Source organism: Dendrobates tinctorius, unplaced genomic scaffold (genome assembly GCF_039654945.1).
Source record: "Dendrobates tinctorius isolate UK_male_01 unplaced genomic scaffold, ASM3965494v1 ptg000406l, whole genome shotgun sequence".
NCBI lineage: Eukaryota > Metazoa > Chordata > Amphibia > Anura > Dendrobatidae > Dendrobates > Dendrobates tinctorius.
Genome location: NW_027362071.1, coordinates 705,001 through 725,000, shown reverse-complemented (window position 1 = coordinate 725,000; position 20,000 = coordinate 705,001). Strand labels below are relative to the sequence as shown.

Sequence of the window (20,000 nt, the reverse complement as noted above, 5' to 3'; positions counted from 1 at the left end):
CTACTATGTTGCATGACCCTATTATATAAAGCTCAAGTGTGTATGTATGTGTGTATGTCCGGGATTGGCATCCGCACCGTCGCAGCTACAGCCACAAAATTTGGCACAGTTACACGTCTGGACCCCGAGAGTGTCCTAAGCTATGTTGTGAGGCGAAATTTTAACCCCGCGCATTCCAATTCACCAAACAATTTTGCCCCTATCTACATACTGGGGCAAAAGTGTGTGCGTATCAAGCCCCGCCCCTAATTATGATGTCACAATGGTTGCCATGGCGACGCTGATGTCATCATAGGTTGCAAGCCCCGCCGCTCATTATGATGTCATAATGGTTGACTATGGAATGGAGGATGTGTGATGGGTATATGGGCGCCGGACTATGGGATGGAGGATATGTATGATGGGTATATGGGCACGGGACTATGGGATGGAGGATATGTATGACGGGTATATGGGCACGGGACTATGGGATGGCGAATATGTATGATGGGTATATGGGCACGGGACTATGGGATGGAGGATATGTATGATGGGTATATGGGCATGGGACTATGAGATGAAGGATGTGTGATAGGTATATGGGCACTCAACTATGGGATGGCGAATATGTATGATGGGCATCGGACTATGGGATGGAGAATATGTATGATGGGTATATGGGCACGGGACTATGGGATGGAGGATAATTATAATTTGCTATAACTAACCACAGTTAGTTACTATGCCCGGGCAGCGCCGAGCTCTTCAGCTAGTGACTAATAAACTCTGTACCCTTTGCTGTCTTTCCTCTTTTTTAGCTCCATCTGTGAACCTCGTTCGATCAATAAATATGGAAAAAAAAAGTTTGCTTATATGCCATTGCTAAACAGCATGACTTCTTTTATTATTGTTCGTAATTGTTGATTAATAAAATGTAATATTTTTATCAAACTTTTTCGGAGATTTATTGACTTTGTTTTTGGTAGGATATTCAGAATGAGAACATAACAGCTTCTAAATGTTTAATTTGCTGGAGAGGAACATAGCTGTTTATAAAGGGGTTATATGCTGGAGAGGAGCAAAGCCGTTTCTACCAGATTAATCTAGTGGAGAAGAACAGATGGTTATAAAGGGTTTATATTCTGGAGAGGAACATAGCTGTTTCTTCCAGATTAATCTACTGGAGGGAAAAATAGCGGTTTCTAAAGGGATTATCTGCTGGAGACGAACATAGTTGTTTCTAAAGTAGTAAACTGCTAAGAGGACAGAGCTGCTTGTAAATGGTTAATCTGAGTCTTTTATTACATTCACTACAAAACCAGCACGAGCCAGGTGACACAGAAGGGAAGGCTGTAGGATTTACCACTGCTGCTGTTTCCTGCCTCCTCCTCCTGCTGCGCCATAATATACAGGAATCCATCTTACATTGCTCCTTATGTGACTTTACGCAGGATGAAGAGAATAGGATATACACATTCCAGCCTCCGCTCATAGTGGAATCATTCAGCTCAGAGGCAAAAAGTCTTACATTTCTATCAAAATAGTGAGAGACAGCAGAGCGCACATATTTAGCTACACAGAGCGACCTTTCTTACAGGTTCGGACCCTTTATCACCAGATTAGAGAGGACATTTGTTCATTTTCCTAATTATATACATTTGATAAAGGTTCCTGCTTGGCAGCCTGTAATGCAGGACAGGTCTGCACTCTGGCAAACAAATGACAATCCTGAGTACAGGACCCACATAACAGGTTGTATTAAACTTACGGTATATTACTGGTACTGCAGCTCGGTTGACTTGAGGTAAAGTTGCAGTACCAGGCATGGCCTTTGGACAAGGGTGGTGCTGTTTCAGGATGAAAACCAATATTTTTGTCTTATGTCCATTAGGTTCCAGACACGTTATCTAGAGAAGACCATACTCACCCACTGACATGGACGGAGCGGGGGGAAACTGGTCTACAGGTATAAAGTCGGGAGGCCGGCCGTACGTCATTTCATAGAGTAAGTGGCCAAAGCAGTGCACGTCAATACTTTCCAAAGTCTGCAAAGTGAGGAGCACAACACCAAAGGTCAGAGGAATGTAGTGTCTCATACCAGGGCCGCGACCTCCCATGCACCGGGACAGGGCTGCGACCCCCCGTGCACCAGGACCGCGGTCGCCCGCGCACCGAGACAGGACCGCGACCCCCCCCGCGCACCGAGACAGGACCGCGGCCCCCCGCGCACCGAGACAGGACCGCGGCCCCCCCCCGCGCACCGAGACAGGACCGCGACCCCCCCCGGGCACCGAGACAGGACCGCGACCCCCCGGGCACCGAGACAGGACCGCGACCCCCCCGGGCACCGAGACAGGACCGCGACCCCCCCGGGCACCGAGACAGGACCGCGACCCCCCCGGGCACCGAGACAGGACCGCGACCCCCCCGGGCACCGAGACAGGACCGCGACCCCCCCGGGCACCGAGACAGGACCGCGACCCCCCCGGGCACCGAGACAGGACCGCGACCCCCCCGGGCACCGAGACAGGACCGCGACCCCCCCGGGCACCGAGACAGGACCGCGACCCCCCGCGCACCGAGACAGGACCGCGACCCCCCGCGCACCGAGACAGGATCGCGACCCCCCGCGCACCGAGACAGGACCCCCCGCGCACCGAGACAGGACCCCCCGCGCACCGAGACAGGACCCCCCGCGCACCGAGACAGGACCCCCCGCGCACCGAGACAGGACCCCCCGCGCACCGAGACAGGACCCCCCGCGCACCGAGACAGGACCCCCCCGCGCACTTTACAGCAGGAACTTACATTGATTTTTCGGAACTGTGTGAAGTAGGATCTGTAGAAAGACGGCAGGCCGAGCAGGGAGTTCTCCAGGTCCATGAGCCGACACGTCTCCCCTTCAAGCATAACATTAGAAGCATGGAGGTGACCATAGGGAAAGCCCCGATCATGGAGAAACTTTAGTACCTGGAGGATCCGAGGGAAAAAGCGACGCTAACATACGGCCAAAAAAAAGCTTCCATGAAGTCAGTACTGCCCGGACCCCGACCAATCTCAGAATTTACCTGTGTGAGTGGAGCAGCCTTCATGTCTATGGGCCTGATGGAGACGTCTCCCTCAGGCCCATAACAGTAACTGCAGCAGAGGTCGCACATGCTCACTACTGCTCCATTCCCACAGGAGACTAATGGACCCCCTGTTCTCCCAATTTGTGGGGTCCCAGAGATCATACATTTATAATCTATCCAGAATTAGTATACCACAGACAATGAATGAAGCTGCAACGTCAGCTCCTTTCTACTCCTCCCGGGCCATGATCTTACGGACCGGGGGGGGGGGGGGGCAACGCTGCACCGACCAAACGAGCATGGTTTATCTAGTTGATAGATTAAATTTTTTTTTAAGATCCTTTTAGTCCATAGTCACCCAACCCTCTGCATGATATTTTTCAATCCTTCCCCTTACCCACAGCCTTAATGCAAAAACATGACAAATACCTCTAAAATCTGTCTCCCAAATGTTTTTATTTGCTGCAGCTCCAGCCCTTGGATTTTTCTGGGATTACAGTATTTCTTTAAAAATGGATCTTTAGGTTTGGCCTGAAAGAGAAAGACAAATCAGCTGAACTGACAAACATGCCAGGAAATGCCGGTACAAAAAAAAAAAAAAAATGAGGTCAGAGGCTCGCAGCAGCCCGGGCGAAGCCCACATTCACATTAATGCAAGTCAGAAAGCGACGGAAGAATAAAACTGAGGTCAGAGGCTCGCTGCAGCACGGGCAGAAGCTCATATTCACATTAATGCAAATCAGAGGGTGACGGAAGAATAAAACTGAGGTCAGAGGCTCGCTGCAGCACGGGCAGAAGCTCATATTCACATTAATGCAAATCAGAGGGTGACGGAAGAATAAAACTGAGGTCAGAGGCTCGCTGCAACACGGGCAGAAGCTCATATTCACATTAATGCAAATCAGAGGGCGACGGAAGAATAAAACTGAGGTCAGAGGCTCGCCGCAGCCAGGGCGGAAGCTCACATTCACATTAATGCAAATCAGAGGGCGACGGAAGAATAAAACTGAGGTCAGAGGCTCGCCGCAGCCAGGGCGGAAGCTCACATTCACATTAATGCAAATCAGAGGGCGACGGAAGAATAAAACTGAGGTCAGAGGCTCGCCGCAGCCAGGGCGGAAGCTCACATTCACATTAATGCAAATCAGAGGGCGATGGAACAATAAAACTGAAGTCAGAGGCTCGCCGCAGCCAGGGCGGAAGCTCACATTCACATTAATGCAAATCAGAGGGCGATGGAAGAATAAAACTGAAGTCAGAGGCTCGCTGCAGCCTGGGCAGAAGCTCACATTCACATTAATGCAAATCAGAGGGCGACGGAAGAATAAAACTGAAGTCAGAGATTTGCTGCAGCCTGGGTGGAAGCTCACATTCACATTAATGCAAATCAGAGGGCGACGGAAGAATAAAACTGTGGTCAGAGGCTCGCTGCAGCCCGGGCAGAAGCTCACATTCACATTAATGCAAATCAGAGGGCGATGGAAGAATAAAACTGAAGTCAGAGGCTCTCTGCAGCCTGGGCGGAAGCTCACATTCACATTAATGCAAATCAGAAGGCGACGGAAGAACGTGAGCTCCATCCACCGACTACACACACAGGGAAAGGTACAGCAAAGACCGAGCTACAACTGTGGGTAATACTCTGCCTAGAACGACCACGGTAGACAAATCCAGGGTGCCTAATCTGCATGGAACCTGCTGTAACAAGCTGCAGAATCCCCCCCCCCCCCCCAGCCTACAAGTATCAGGTACGGATTTTAGGCGCAAATTTCTAAATTGAGTTTCTGCCGCTAAAATTAAAAAAAAAATAAAAAAAAAAATCAAATTTCAGATATCAGGACCTTCCTATAAATCAGCATTTTTCCCTCTAGGATGATGGTGCACGCTTTCCATAACTGGAAATCGACAAGGAGCCACCCTGTCCAGTGTCGCCGCTGTTACCTTGTAGATCAGATCCTTTAGTGTTCCCTTTTCATTGAACGGCCTGATGACGAGGGCAGAGGACTCGCTGGCTGTGGCGAACGTGGCGCGGTGGATGTACGGGTGCTGCCGAAATAGGACAAAAGCTATCAAATTATGGAAAAAGGGACAAGACGGAAAAATAATAACAAGACGGTAAGAATATACAGACACTAAATGTGTGAGCGGCACATTCATGGCCCATGACATTACTCTCCAGATGTTTCTGACAATAAAATGTGACATTTCTCAGAAGGCACGTTATAAACCGTCATGGATGACAGCGGAGTGCGAGTACCCGGCGCCAGAAAACTGGCAAATCTTTCCGGAGAATTAGGTCATCGGAAGGTACAGGGTCATTTATTGATGAAGGCCGACACTTGATAATTCGTTTAAGAGCCAGAATTAAGTCAAACTTTTCCGTTCTGTAAGGCGACACTAGACGTAAAGTCTAGAATCAGAGCTTGTAGGATCCTCCGATGTCCCAGAAGTCATTGGCGGAGGGTTCAGCAGTCAGGATTGTAAATCTTTAATATTCATCACAAAATTAGTCTTTTTTTAATGGTGACCTCTGTAGTGCCTGCAGGTCCATGTTGGACCGTGCCCATGTGTAGGGTACATGCACGCTGCAGCAAGGTGCATAAACCCGGAATTTAACACCAGGGCTGTGGAGTCGGAGCCGTAGCTCATTTTGGTGGAGTCGGTATAAAATGGACCGACTCCGACAATATATAATAAATTGGGTACAGTAATTCAATGCAGGATGTGCTGAATATTTTTTCATAGGAATTTGGGAAAGTTATGAAATGTCCTATAAATGACTGTTCTATTCCTGATCTAAGGCTACATTCACACACAGCGCTTTTCCTGCGTTTTTTTGAGGATACGTTTTTCAGCTACAAAAGCAGATCAGCTTTTTAAAAAACCGCATCACCTGAAAGGTTTTTGAGCTCATAGATAATGTTTTCAATAGCAAAAGCAGATTACAAATCTGCTCTATCTATATATCCATTTATCCATATCTGTCTATCCATATCATATCTGTACCAAAAAGAATGAAAGCCGGATAGCACACAGAATAACACTCCTTTTTTTAGCACCAGTCAGGTACGCCTCATAGCTGAGCAAAAGGACGCCCAGGACAGGCATTGCTCGTCTTCAGTAACATCAACTGATAGTTGGAATAAATAGACTGCATTCACCACCACATCTTCTTAAGGTGCAGACTTTATTTTCAAGTGTAGGGGTGTGCAGTATGAGGTTCTGCGGAACAGTATGAGATTCTGCCCCCCCCCCCAGGTTTGATCCTGGCTACGCCCATAGTGTGAATGTAGCCTGAGGATCTAGGCTTTATCTTAGCCGAGATAAGTCATAGTGTGTGTGTAATATATATATATATATATATATATATATATATATATATATATATATATATATATATATATATATATATATATATATATACACACACATATACACACACACACACACAGTACAGACCAAAAGTTTGGGCACACCTTCTCAATCAAAGCGTTTTCTTTATTTTCATGACTATGAAAATTGTAGATTCACTCTGAAGGCATCAAAACTATGAATTAACACATGTGGAATTATATAATTAACAAAAAAGTGTGAAACAACTGAAAATATGTCTTATATTCTAGGTTCTTCAAAGTAGCCACCTTTTGCTTTGATTACTGCTTTGCACACTCTTGGCATTCTCTTGATGAGCTTCAAGAGGTAGTCACCGGAAATGGTTTTCACTTCACATGTGTGCCCAGTCAGGTTTAATAAGTGGGATTTCTTGCCTTATAAATGAGGTTGGGACCATCAGTTGTGTTGTGCAGAAGTCTGGTGGATACACAGCTGATAGTCCTACTGAATAGACTGTTAGAATTTGTATTATGGCAAGAAAAAAGCAGCTAAGCAAAGAAAAACGAGTGGCCATCATTACTTTAAGAAATGAAGGTCAGTCCGAAAAATTGGGAAAACTTTGAAAGTGTCCCCAAGTGCAGTGGCAAAAACTATCAAGCGCTACAAAGAAACTGGCTCACATGAGGACCACCCCAGGAAAGGAAGACCAAGAGTCACCTCTGCTGCGGAGGATAAGTGCATCCGAGTCACCAGCCTCAGAAATCGCAGGTTAACAGCAGCTCAGAATAGAGACCAGGTCAATGCCACACAGAGTTCTAGAAGCAGGCACATCTCTACAACAACTGTTAAGAGGAGACTTTGTGCAGCAGGCCTTCATGGTAAAATAGCTGCTAGGAAACCACTGCTAAGGACAGTCAACAAGCAGAAGAGACTTGTTTGGGCTAAAGAACCCAAGGAATGGACATTAGACCAGTGGAAATCTGTGCTTTGGTCTGATGAGTCCAAATTTGAGATCTTTGGTTCCAACCACCATGTCTCTGTGCGACGCAGAAAAGGTGAACGATTGGACTCTACATGCCTGGTTCCCACCGTGAAGCATGGAGGAGGAGGTGTGATGGTGTGGGGGAGCTTTGCTGGTGACACTGTTGGGGATTTATTCAAAATTGAAGGCATACTGAAGCAGCATGGCTACCACAGCATCTTGCAGCGGCATGCTATTCCATCCGGTTTGTGTTTAGTTGGACCATCATTTATTTTTCAACAGGACAATGGCCTCAAACACACCTCCAGGCTGTGTAAGGGCTATTTGACCAAGAAGGAGAGTGATGGGGTGCTACGCCAGATGACCTGGCCTCCACAGTCACCAGACCTGAACCCAATCGAGATGGTTTGGGGTGAGCTGGACCGCAGAGTGAAGGCAAAAGGGCCAACAAGTGCTAAGCATCTCTGGGAACTCCTTCAAGACTGTTGGAGGACCATTTCTGGTGACTACCACTTGAAGCTCATCAACAGAATGCCAAGAGTGTGCAAAGCAGTAATCAAAGCAAAACGTGGCTACTTTGAAGAATCTAGAATATAAGACATATTTTCAGTTGTTTCACACTTTAATTATATAATTCCACATGTGTTAATTCCGGTTTTGATGCCTTCAGAATGAAGCTACGATTTTCATAGTCATGAAAATAAAGAAAACTCTTTGAATGAGAAGGTGTGTCCAAACTTTGGTCTGTACCGTATACATGTACATGTATACAGTGTATTACATATTTACAATTTATTACAGTTTTTTGTGTTCTAAAGTTGTATTCCAATAAATAGATATTATGTTCTATCTAAATATCTTGATTATTCGATCATAGAAATGATTAAATGTCTGATGTTCACATTGTACTACAATAAATTTTTCACTTAAATATAAGCAATATATGTGGGAGTCGGAGTCGGTGTAAGGGAAATTGAGGAGTCGGAGTCGCAGGTTTGGCTTACTGACTCCACAGCCCTGTTTAACACGCACTCTAGATCGGGATTCGTAAAGTCATGACATGCACTCTAGATCGGGATCTCTGGCCACGAACATCCCTACGCATCGTAAGGTCACAACGCCCCGACGCGCGCCACAAACTTATAACGCGCATGTGCAGGTACACCCCGCGTCTTGTGGTGACCGGAAGTCCCAGCTAAGAGCACATGCCGTCCACCACCTTACAACGCACATGCGCAGCGACATCCAGGGACCTACACATGGCCAGAAGTACTAGCCTAGCATGAAGAGCCCCAGGGTTTCAGTGCATACTGAGGACAGCGAGCAACGGAGGTGGTCAGAGAGGTGAGCGGGGAGGTATTACTAGTAGTTTTGGGATTTATTTTCTACATCTCATGTTTATTATCATAATCTGGGATCCCTCCCAGACCCCAAAGCAAAAACAAGGCACCCTCAATTTACGGTGAATAAATTCGCTGCACATTGAAGTTCCTGGTAAAATCCGTGCGATCTGGCAAATTCAAGTCTCATCAGATCCGCTCATCTCCGGAAGCGACTTGTACTCACCGTCCATGATGGCAGCAGTTTTATTGCACACTGAAAGTCTTTATCCTGCAGATATTTATCAGGACCCAAATCAGCCTAAAATGCAAAAGAAAAAAAAAAAAAAAAAAAAAAAAATCACATTTTCACAGGTCGGCACAGATTGCTCTCAGTACCGAGGTGACGGCACGACAATCACAAACTGTGTGGAATTAAACCTAGTACAGTAAAAGAGAAAAGTATAAAGTCAAGAAAAACTACAGAAGAGGCAATTTGCTTCCGTATCCTGTGAGCTTCTCCTTGCTTTTTTTCGTTGCTGATTTTTTTGCACAGTATTTTTGCTGGAAATTTTTTTATACGAGCCCCAAGTTGTCATTCATGCTTTTTTAAGTCACTTTTTTTTTTTTATCTTGTGGCGTTTGTTAATATTTTTTGGACCAAATTTTTCAGGATGGCACACGTGCTTTATGAATTTTACGCAAAACTAAAAACGCTCTTTTTTTTGGTCTTTAAAACCTTCTTGCATTTTTTGTTCTGCTAAACTTTACAAAAATAAAAAAGCGCAAATTAAAAAAAAAATTAGGTGTAAATAAAAACATAAAAAAAAAAAAAAAAAGGCTCACATGCAATAATGAATCTGGTCCATGGCACCACAACAATCACAGCACATTACCGATGCTACAGTTGTGGCCAAAAGTATTGACACCCCTGCAATTCTGTCAGGTAATACTCAGTTTCTTCCTGAAAATGATAGCAAACACAAATTCTTTGGTATTATTATCTTCATTTAATTTGTCTTAAATGAAAAAACACAAAAGAGAATGAAGCAAAAAGCAAAACATTGATCATTTCACACAAAACTCCAAAAATGGGCCAGACAAAAGTATTGGCACCCTCAGCCTAATACTTGGTTGCACAACCTTTAGCCAAAATAACTGCGACCAACCGCTTCCGGTAACCATCAATGAGTTTCTTACAATACTCTGCTGGAATTTTAGACCATTCTTCTTTGGCAAACTGCTCCAGGTCCCTGATATTTGGAGGGTGCCTTCTCCAAACTGCCATTTTTAGATCTCTCCACAGGTGTTCTATGGGATTCAGGTCTGGACTCATTGCTGGCCATCTTAGAAGTCTCCAGTGCTTTCTCTCAAACCATTTTCTAGTGCTTTTTGAAGTGTGTTTTGGGTCATTGTCCTGCTGGAAGACCCATGACCTCTGAGGGAGACCCAGCTTTCTCACACTGGGCCCTACATTATGCTGCAAAATTTGTTGGTAGTCTTCAGACTTCATAATGCCATGCACACGGTCAAGCAGTCCAGTGCCAGAGGCAGCAAAGCAACCCCAAAACATCAGGGAACCTCTGCCATGTTTGACTGTAGGGACCGTGTTCTTTTCTTTGAATGACTCTTTTTTTCTCCTGTAAACTCTATGTTGATGCCTTTGCCCAAAAAGCTCTACTTTTGTCTCATCTGACCAGAGAACATTCTTCCAAAACGTTTTAGGCTTTTTCAGGTAAGTTTTGGCAAACTCCAGCCTGGCTTTTTTATGTCTCGGGGTAAGAAGTGGGGTCTTCCTGTGTCTCCTGCCATACGGTCCCTTTTCATTCAGACGCCGACGGATAGTACGGGTTGACACTGTTGTACCCTCGGACTGCAGGGCAGCTTGAACTTGTTTGGATGTTAGTCGAGGTTCTTTATCCAACATCCGCACAATCTTGCGTTGAAATCTCTTGTCAATTTTTCTTTTTCGTCCACATCTAGGGAGATTAGCCACAGTGCCATGGGCTTTAAACTTCTTGATGACACTTGTAGCCTTGAGATTGCTCATGCTTCCTCACAATTTGGTTTCTCAAGTCCTCAGACAGTTCTTTGGTCTTCTTTCTTTTCTCTATGCTCAATGTGGTACACATAAGGACACAGGACAGAGGTTGAGTCAACTTTAATCTATGTCAACTGGCTGCAAGTGTGATTTAGTTATTGCCAACACCTGTTAGGTGCCACAGGTAAGTTACAGGTGCTGTTAATTACACAAATTAGAGAAGCATCACATGATTTTTCGAACAGTGCCAATACTTTTGTCCACCCTCTTTTTTATGTTTGGTGTGGAATTATATCCAATTTGGCTTTAGGACAATTCTTTTTGTTTTTTTTCCATTTAAGATAAATTAAACGAAGATAATAATACCAAAGAATGTGTTTGCAATAATTTTCAGGAAGAAACTGAGTATTATCTGACAGAATTGCAGGGGTGTCAACACTTTTGGCCACAACTGTACGACTTATTAAGTAACTGAGTATATCCGTTGGTAGAATGTGGGGGTCCGGCTTTGTGAGGACAGTGCTTGATGCCACCTGAGAACTAGGACTCAGCCAGGGTAAGGAACAAGTGCTCATCAGAAACAGATTGGGCATGTTGGGTTTCAACCTGCCCAATCCTTTGGTCTTAATGTCTAAGTCCTGGACAACTCCTTTAGCAGATATACATCACGGCCACCAGTGGTAACTGGGAAGTACACGATGCCCATTACGGAGGCACGTACCCAGCTTAAGACGAGCGGCTCTTTTGGTTGACTCTTACACTTCATTAGGAAATATCTTTTCCGTAATCTCCAACCTACGACAAAAGACACAAGACAATGCGGTCACCGAAAACCGAAGCTCCGGGGTCACTGTTCATGTTCCTGATCACATAGATGAACTCACCGATGTCCTTCAGAGGCTCAACCACCTCGAATTTGGGCTCCGATCGGAAAAACATTGAAACTTGCTGCAAGGCAACCTCTGCAGGGGAAAGAAACATAAAACGTGAGGGACACCGGAGGTGCCGGACTCCGAGGGGCCCAGCTTTAATGTAGAGAAGAAATTAAAGGGCTTGTCCAGCATTGCTCACTTTTGCAGCGGAGGAAGCAGCGCCGATTGCGCATGTGTCTCTGCAGGTGTAAAGTATCGTAACGTCATCGGCACTGCTGATCCTTTAATGCAAAAGTGAGTGATGGCAGACAACCCCTTTAATAAATCATATGAATGCCTGAGCCAACTAGTCTAATAAAAAAAAAAAAATAAATAAATTATCATCACACAGAGTCCATTTTGCCACTCCGGTGCTATGTCCTCTTACAGACGGTGAAGATCAAGCATCACTGGCCAAAAACTGGGAGAACAGCTTACAAATGGGGGCTCCTATAGACTGAAGGCTGCCCCCTTGCTCAACCAGCTTGAAATACGCTTCTGGCATGTGTCCATGGAGTTTTTTTGCCGAATTTGAGGAGCAGAAACTCACAATTTTTGAGAAGTTTTGGAATTTGGAAGAGGTTTTGTAGAGTTTCCGCACCAAAAACTCGATATTGGTGCGATCCTTATTAATGCAATTTGTTTGCATTAAAACCTCGCTTATCGAATTCTCAAAAATAAATAAAAAATAAAAGTGAAAAGCTGTAGTAAAAGGCAAGGTGTGGATGAAGCCCTCGGTGTCTTATACACCACGACTCACTGTCCGGCTTCTCTGTGAATTAATTTGGCAAGTGACAATTAAACGTTATAATGAAAACAAGATTTCGGCTCCTGGAAGGGATGGTGTGCGGAGCAGCAGCGGCTGCATCATCTGGTGTTGTTCTGCTGTATTCCCATAGCGCTGTGTGGTGAGGACAGAACAGACAGGGAGAGAGCAGCTGTAGCCCAGGTGTATTCAGGCACCACAATTCTGCTTCACTGCAAACATCCGTATTCTTCTCCTCTTCAGTCTCGAGTCCTTCTAATCTTAAAACTGACCTGAGCACCTCCTTATAACATGGTATCCAGCTTGCAAGGATATGCCGACATGTAGTGATAACTTTTACCCTGCATGGCAGTGCTCCTGACCCCCTGGCGGTGCCCCCTGATTCCCCGGCAGTGCTTCTGACCCCCTGGCGGTGCCTTATGCAGGGGATGCAGCAGTAAAGAAGTGATTCTGCTTCTTCAATCTGTGGGGATCCCAAGTCTCAGCTTTCAAGCAATGATTAAAGTGATGGTATTGCCAAGTCATACATCATTACTCACTGAGATGGGAACACCCCTATAAGTTTATTCTCCAAATCACCAGTTATCCTTAACCATTAGATATGAGTTCGCTTGCCGATCATTCGGGATTCGATCACTGGAAACCCCAACGATTCTGAGATTGAGGCTCTAACTCCCCCCAAAATGAAAATCTGCATGTTTACCTCTGCTCCATTCACTGTCTATAGGCCTGACGGAAATAGCCGAGTCTTGTAGTCTGCCGGCAGTCCCATTGTCTATACTGTCCCTGCTGCTGTTACATAGCGTTACCTCTTCATTTAGAGATCAGTGGAAGTCCTGGTGGTTGGACCCCACAGATCAGTAACTGATAGCTCAGCGACCGCGATGGTGGGAAACCCCTTTAAATAGGCTACCCAACCAAATCTACTTATCACCTATCCTCATGTATGGTCGTGGGGTGGGGCGGGGGCACGTGAGATCAGAATTTCTTTCACAATGTCAGTGCACTACAGAAGTCAATGGTAAGGTAGTCACACATATGCACCCCCATGGGGGGCATCTGACCCCATTCTACAACACAGAGCCATATACAAAGACAGGACAAGGGGACACTATAATAAACCGCCAATCACATACCAGTATAATTGGCAGAGTAATTACTGGGGTCAAGGAATTTCTTCACTGTTTCGCAGCCGCTGAGGATATGATTGGAGGTGATGTGGCTCAAATAGTTCTGAAGTCCTTTCTGTCTCTCAGCTATGAATTCCCGGTCCATGTTACCTATTAGCTTCTTAGGAGGGAGAGGTAGACTTAATCCTGAGATCTGGAAAAAAAAAAAAAAATCAAAGGAAACAAAGTTCAAAGGTTACAAAAACCAAACCTAGAAGAGCAAAACACACAAAGCTGAGCAACAAGAGAAGTCTGGACCTGAGGACACAAGGCGGCGAAACCACAGAGGAAGAACAACCACAGAGGCGGTGCACCCACAGAGGCGGCGCACCCACAGAGGCAGAACAACCACAGAGGCGGCGCACCCACAGACGCAGAACAACCACAGAGGCGGCGCACCCACAGACGCAGAACAACCACAGAGGCGGCGCACCCACAGAGGCAGAACAACCACAGAGGCGGCGCACCCACAGACGCAGAACAACCACAGAGGCGGCGCACCCACAGATGCAGAACAACTACAGAGGCGGTGCACCCAGAGAGGCAGAACAACCACAGAGGCGGCGCACCCACAGAGGCAGAACAACCACAGAGGCAACGCAACCACAGAAAGTTCTCATACACTGCAACATTCCACGGAAGTTCTCTACTTTAACCCCTTTATGTCGCAGCCATTTTCCAGAAATTCTCCTTTGCTGGATGTGTGAGTTGAGCTGTGGGTTCAATTGGTTCCATTTATGGGATTCACAAGCCGCAATGTTCGCTTTTTATTACATTTCTTTTAAGAGAGGTACCAACCCCAAAAAACGGCAATTTTGGCATTTCAATATTGGTTTTGATTTATGGTGTATTTTATCGGTTAAATACCTTTCCATTACGATAAATAAGAGGTGGAAATGGCAAATATGCGTTAGTTTATTTAATTTTAAATAGGTAAAAGGGGATGATTTTATTTATTACTTTTCATTATATTTTTTTTCCTTTGAGCTTGTGACTGTTCCAGTATTGCAGTACATAGTGCTAGGATGCACAGGAGTATCAAAATGTCAGCAACGTTGGCCTACTGAGGATTGCATTGTAAAAAAGAGGTTGTGGCCGGCGATGGGCTGCCGGGAGGTCCGGCCGGACAGGGCCGAAAGGTCGGGTCGGGCCGGGCTGCCAGAGGGTCCTGACCCTCCGGGCAAGTCTTCTGCTCTTATGGAGCTGAGGACAGTGACTAGAAAAAAAAATAGGAGCTGCGACTGTATTATTTTAACACTTTCTCAGCCCTCAAAAGAACTCAATAAAATGGCGGCTGGCTAAGTTTTTGTGAATCTATTCAAAAGTGCCACAAAGCGTTAATCATTTGTACACATCTGATTTCATAGAGTCACATTTCAATCAGGAAACTAGAGCGGCAGAATAAAGAGTCTTTTGATCGGTGAGCGGATAAAGCGCGGAGAGCAAATTTCTTTCATACCCGTAGCAAATGAGTGATTTTATCAGCAGTGCAGCTGACGGCCGCACCGGGAACTGATACAGAACAGCTGGTTCCAGGCTTAATTTATAAAAATAATTATTAAATATGAATGCACGCATCAGATGAAAGCGCGCTTCCTCTTTAATGAGTGTCAGCGAGGACGGCTTCTGAGAGGAGCTGCAGAGACGCGGGTCTTCAGGCTGCCGGATAATGTTGCAGGGACAGACCTTAAAATAAGCCGCTCTGTTCCGCACCAGCCCGGTTCTGTAACCTGAACTCGTAGAGCGCGCACGCAGGTGCCGCTCTTACGCCTCTGTGCATCATCTGTCCCAAAAATCCAATCTGTGCACATTATAAAGGGAGAAAAAGCCCCGGCCCTGCTCTAACGAAGAGGAGATGAAGCGAGGACTCTGAGCGACGGAAATGATCAGTTCTGACAAGTGATTGAAAATCCAATTACACCTGGAACGAGACACATTAGAGAGCGAAAATGGCAAGAAATGAGATGGCGAGGCGCGAAGAGCACAGCCGGGGTCATGGATGGTGATCCGGTTCTCAGTCGTGACGCCTTCATGCATCGCAGCGTGGTCACACCAGGGTCATTTTGTAAAAAGCTGCATAAAAGGATCCAAATTAGGCAGCATTTTCTCTTAAAGGGGTTGTCCATCATGGGAAAAAAAGGACAACAGATATATAGTGCTTTAAAATAAAAAAAAAATAAACACTTGTCACAGACAGCAGTGCAAGCCACTCGGGTACAGAAAACATCCGCGGTTCTTCAGTCACCTGACTGCTGAAGTTTGTGATTGGCTGCAGTGGTCAGGTGATAGGAATAGCGCATGATCGATTTCAGTCACCTGAGCACTGCAGCCAATCACAGGCCTCAACATTGTGCAGAGTAAAGAAGGGACTTCTTGCCTCCAAGACCTGGAGCAGATTAACGGAGTGGCCTGTGCTGGATCCACGGGGAACGCCTCCATGTGTTATTTTTAACCCCATCTTTGTCACTTGGAAAGTTTAAAATCGACATCAGACAACCCCTTTAAGAGTTTTAAGAGACAACTACTACTGGCATCGATCATGGCATGTTTAAGGTTGTGTCTCCGACATTCATGCACTTTTGTGATGTGATGTAACATTCCCAACATCCACTGATTACACCTGTGTCAGTCTGCATCGTCATTTTAGCATTCTATGCACGAACCAGGAAAATGAGCGTGAAGTGTTATAGCGGGGTAATAACGGGTTTAGATTATCTGAATTAGGATAAATTTGCATTGTGCTTTTAGTGTCCATTTTGGAAACGTGTTCTCCTGTTGGGCAGGTATATGTAGCGCCCCACCGACCCAGCATGGCGTGTACAGTACCTGCAGGCTGTTATTGAGCATGTCAAAGTCGCTGTATCTTCTGATTATCTGCAAGACACAACACAAATCACACATGAATCCGCGGTGGAGCCGCCTGTGCTCTTATACATTTTTAATGTTTGATGGGGTGGTTTTGGTACGGAGACACATTTATGGTACCGTAGTGCCTGGTAGGAGCCCCTGAGCACTTTACCTCTACCTGCACAGAAGCGGCAGATTGTAGAATTACTAAGAGCCGCGCGGAAGGTAAAGCTGCCCCCGATGAGAAACATGGATTTTTGTGATAGACTCACCGTAAAATCCTTTTCTCCGAGACGCTCATTGGGGGACACAGGTACTGTGGGTGTATGCTACCGCCGCCTGGAGGCTGACACTAAGTGAATGACAAAAAAGGTTAGCTCCTCCTCCGCAGTATACACCCTCGCCTCGGTTGCAGGCGAAACCAGTTTGGTGCAAAAGCAGTAGGAGATAACAACAGACATATCAACCTTAACGCAGGTGACAGCATGTCTAGAAAAAACCCACCTAGAATTATAAATACATATTAATAAACAAAGTAAATAAAGAGCCAACTGACTATCAGGGTGGGTGTTATGTCCCCCAATGAGAGTCTCAGAGAAAAGGATTTTACGGTGAGTTTATCACAAAAATCCATGTTTCTTCTTCGCATCATTGGGGGACACAGGTACTGTGGGACGTCCTAAAGCAGTCCCTGGGTGGGAAGTTGACTCACCGATCCAAGCTACATGCACCTCCTGTCTTAGAGGTGCTCCACCGCTGCTTGGAGAATCCTTCTACCCAGACTCGCATCTGCCGAAGCCTGAGTATGGATTTGTAGTGCTTTGCAAATGTGTGCAAGCTGGACCAGGTTGCAGTCTTGCAAACCTGTTCCGCCGATGCCTGGTGCAGAAGAGCCCAAGTGGCGCCCACTGCCCGAGTAGAGTGTGCTCTGATCCCTCCTGGAACTGGTGTGCCTCTAATGCGGTAAGACTCCTGAATAGTCAAGCGAATCCACCTGGCTATGGTCGATTTCGAGACAGCGAGTCCCTTCCTGTGCCCCTCGGGAAGCACGAACAGCGTGTCCGTCTGGCGAAAGGGTGCAGTCCGTGACATATCTCCTAAGAGCTCTCACCAGGTCCAACGTATGAAGAGCCTTTTCCACACGGTGTACCGGTGCTGGACAAAAAGAGGGCAAGACAATATCCTCCTAATGTGAAACGAGGAAACGACCTTCGGCAGAAAGGGAGGAGCTGGTCTGAGAACCACCTTATACTTGTGGAAGATCAGAAACGGAGCTTGGCAGGATAGAGCTGCCAGCTCTGATACCCGCCTGATTGACGTTATCGCCACAAGAAATACTACCTTCCAGGAAAGTTAGGCTAAAGACACCTCCTGTAATGGTTCAAATGGAGCCTCCTGTAAGACACTTAGGAACAGGTTAAGGTCCCAAGGGTCCAGGGGCCCAGGGGCGCCTTATAAGGAGGTACCACCAAGGGAGAGACTCCCTGAATGAAAGTCTTTACCTGTAGATTGGTAGCAATCCTGCGCTGGAACAGAACGGATAAGGCCGATATTTGTCTCCTGAGGGAACTTGGGGCCAAGACTGAGTCTAGGCCAGACTGGAGAAAAGCCAAGATGTTGGGAATAGAAAACCTCAGTGGAGAACAACCATGGTTCCGACACCATGTGAAAGTCCTTCCAGATGTGATGATAAATAACGTGCTGAGACCGGCTTCCAGGCGCTCACCATTGTAGCAACCACACTGCGGCCGAACCCAGCCTGAGCTAGAATCCAAGATTCAACGGCCAAGCCGTCAACACAGGGCCCCTGAGTTCGGGCCCTGGAACAGTAGGTCTGGGCGCTCTGGCAGGCGCCAAGGAACAACGGCGAGCAGCTGTACCAGATCTGCGTACCACGCTCGACGAGACCAATCTGGGGCCAGCAGAATCACTGGAACCCCTTCTACCTTGATCTTCTTGATGACTCTCGGAAGTAGTGGCAGCGGGGAAAATAGGTATGGGAGGCAAAACTGGTTCCATGGCAGAACCAACACATCTACGGCAATTGCCTGTGGGTCCCGGGATCGAGCGACAAACGCTGGTACCTTGGCATTCATTCTGGAAGCCATCAGGTCCACATACGGCGTCCCCCATCGTTGGCAAATCTGCCGGAAAATCTCGGGGTATAGTGACCATTCCCCGGATGCGAGACCCTGCCGGCTGAGGAAGTCTGTCGCCCAGTTCTCTACGCCCGGGATGTCGACTGCCAATATCGCCGAGTGGTTTCTCTCGGCCGAATGAAGCAAATGCCCTACCTCGCGCATGGCTGCCCTGCTGCGGGTGCCCCCCTGATGATTTATGTAAGCCACAGCCGTGGCATTGTCCGACTGAATCCGAATGGGCCGGCCTGCCAGAAGGTGATGAAACTGTCGCAGAGCTAGCCGGATTGCCCGTATTTCCAACAAGTTGATCAGGAGGCGTGCCTCCTGCGGCGACCACTGTCCCTGGGTCGTGTGGTGGCGAAAAACGCTCCCCAGCCGAGGAGGCTGGCGTCGGATGTGACCACCAGCCACTGGTCTAGGGGAAAGGGTTTGCCCTGGAGAAGTGAGGCACTGGCTGTCCACCACCCGAGTGCCTGTCTGACCCGTGTGGACAACCGGCACCGGTGATCAAGAGAGACTGGGCTTTTGTCCCAGGCTGATAAGAGGGCGTGCTGCAGGGGGCGAAGATGGAATTGCCTCCATTGCTGCCACCATTTTTCCTAGGATCCTCATGCAGAAACGGATGGTATGAGAGACTGGTTGGCGCAGTTTCCGGACTCCCTGCCGGAGAGCTAGGGCCTTGTCCTGAGGGAGAATTACCAACCCTTGGGAAGTGTCAAAGATCATTCCTAAGAAGGAAATCCTCTGAGCTGGAAAAGGGGATGACTTTTTCAGATTGACCAACCATCCTATGCGGGAAAGAGTATCTAGCGTGATGCTAACACTCTCCTCGCATGCCCGAAACGAAGGGCCCTTGACCAAGAAGTCTAAATAAGGAAAGATGACTATGCCCCGAGAGTGCAGGGTGGCCATGACGACCGCCATGAATTTCGTGAATACTCTGGGAGCGGTTGCCAACCCGAAGGGCAGTGCTGCAAACTGAAAATGTAGGCTGTTGATGGCGAAGCGCAGAAACCTCTGGTGCAGGGGAAAAATGGGGATGTGTCAGTAGGCGTCTTGGATGTCGATAGAGGCCAAGTATTCTCCCCGCCCCATGGCAGATATGACTGAACAGAGAGACTCCATCTGGAAATGCCTGATCCTGATAAAGCTCCTGAACAAGTTTAGGTCCAGAATGGGCCTGACTGCCCCATCTTTTTTGGGCACCGTGAACAGGTTGGAGTAGAACCCCTAATATTTTTCGTTCTCCGGTACGGGGACAATGACTCCGATGTGCTGGAGTCATTGCCCCTTGCTCGGGCAATTGCTTAGGGAGGACGGGAAAGAAAAAACCATCTTGGGGGGTATTTGATGAATTCTATCTTGTACCCCAAGGACACCAGCTCTCTTACCCATGTGTCGTGTGACACAGAGAGCCAGGCGTGGCGAAACCAAAGCAGGC

General features: G+C 47.0%; 1 protein-coding gene across 3 annotated transcripts in view; it reads right to left on the bottom strand.

Annotated features, from left to right (window-relative positions):
• The window catches only part of PXK (PX domain containing serine/threonine kinase like), a 43,851-nt gene that overhangs the window by 2,293 nt on the left and 21,558 nt on the right, over positions 1-20,000 (bottom strand). For all 3 annotated transcript variants that reach the window (XM_073563913.1, XM_073563915.1, XM_073563914.1), the window contains exons 3-11: positions 16,398-16,445; positions 13,539-13,725; positions 11,610-11,687; positions 11,447-11,520; positions 8,932-9,006; positions 4,992-5,096; positions 3,480-3,581; positions 2,788-2,949; positions 1,907-2,024 (exon numbers count right to left, since the gene is read on the bottom strand). In XM_073563913.1, the coding sequence (XP_073420014.1) occupies positions 1,907-2,024; positions 2,788-2,949; positions 3,480-3,581; positions 4,992-5,096; positions 8,932-9,006; positions 11,447-11,520; positions 11,610-11,687; positions 13,539-13,725; positions 16,398-16,445 (949 nt within the window). The remainder of the gene's footprint in view (positions 1-1,906; positions 2,025-2,787; positions 2,950-3,479; positions 3,582-4,991; positions 5,097-8,931; positions 9,007-11,446; positions 11,521-11,609; positions 11,688-13,538; positions 13,726-16,397; positions 16,446-20,000) is intronic.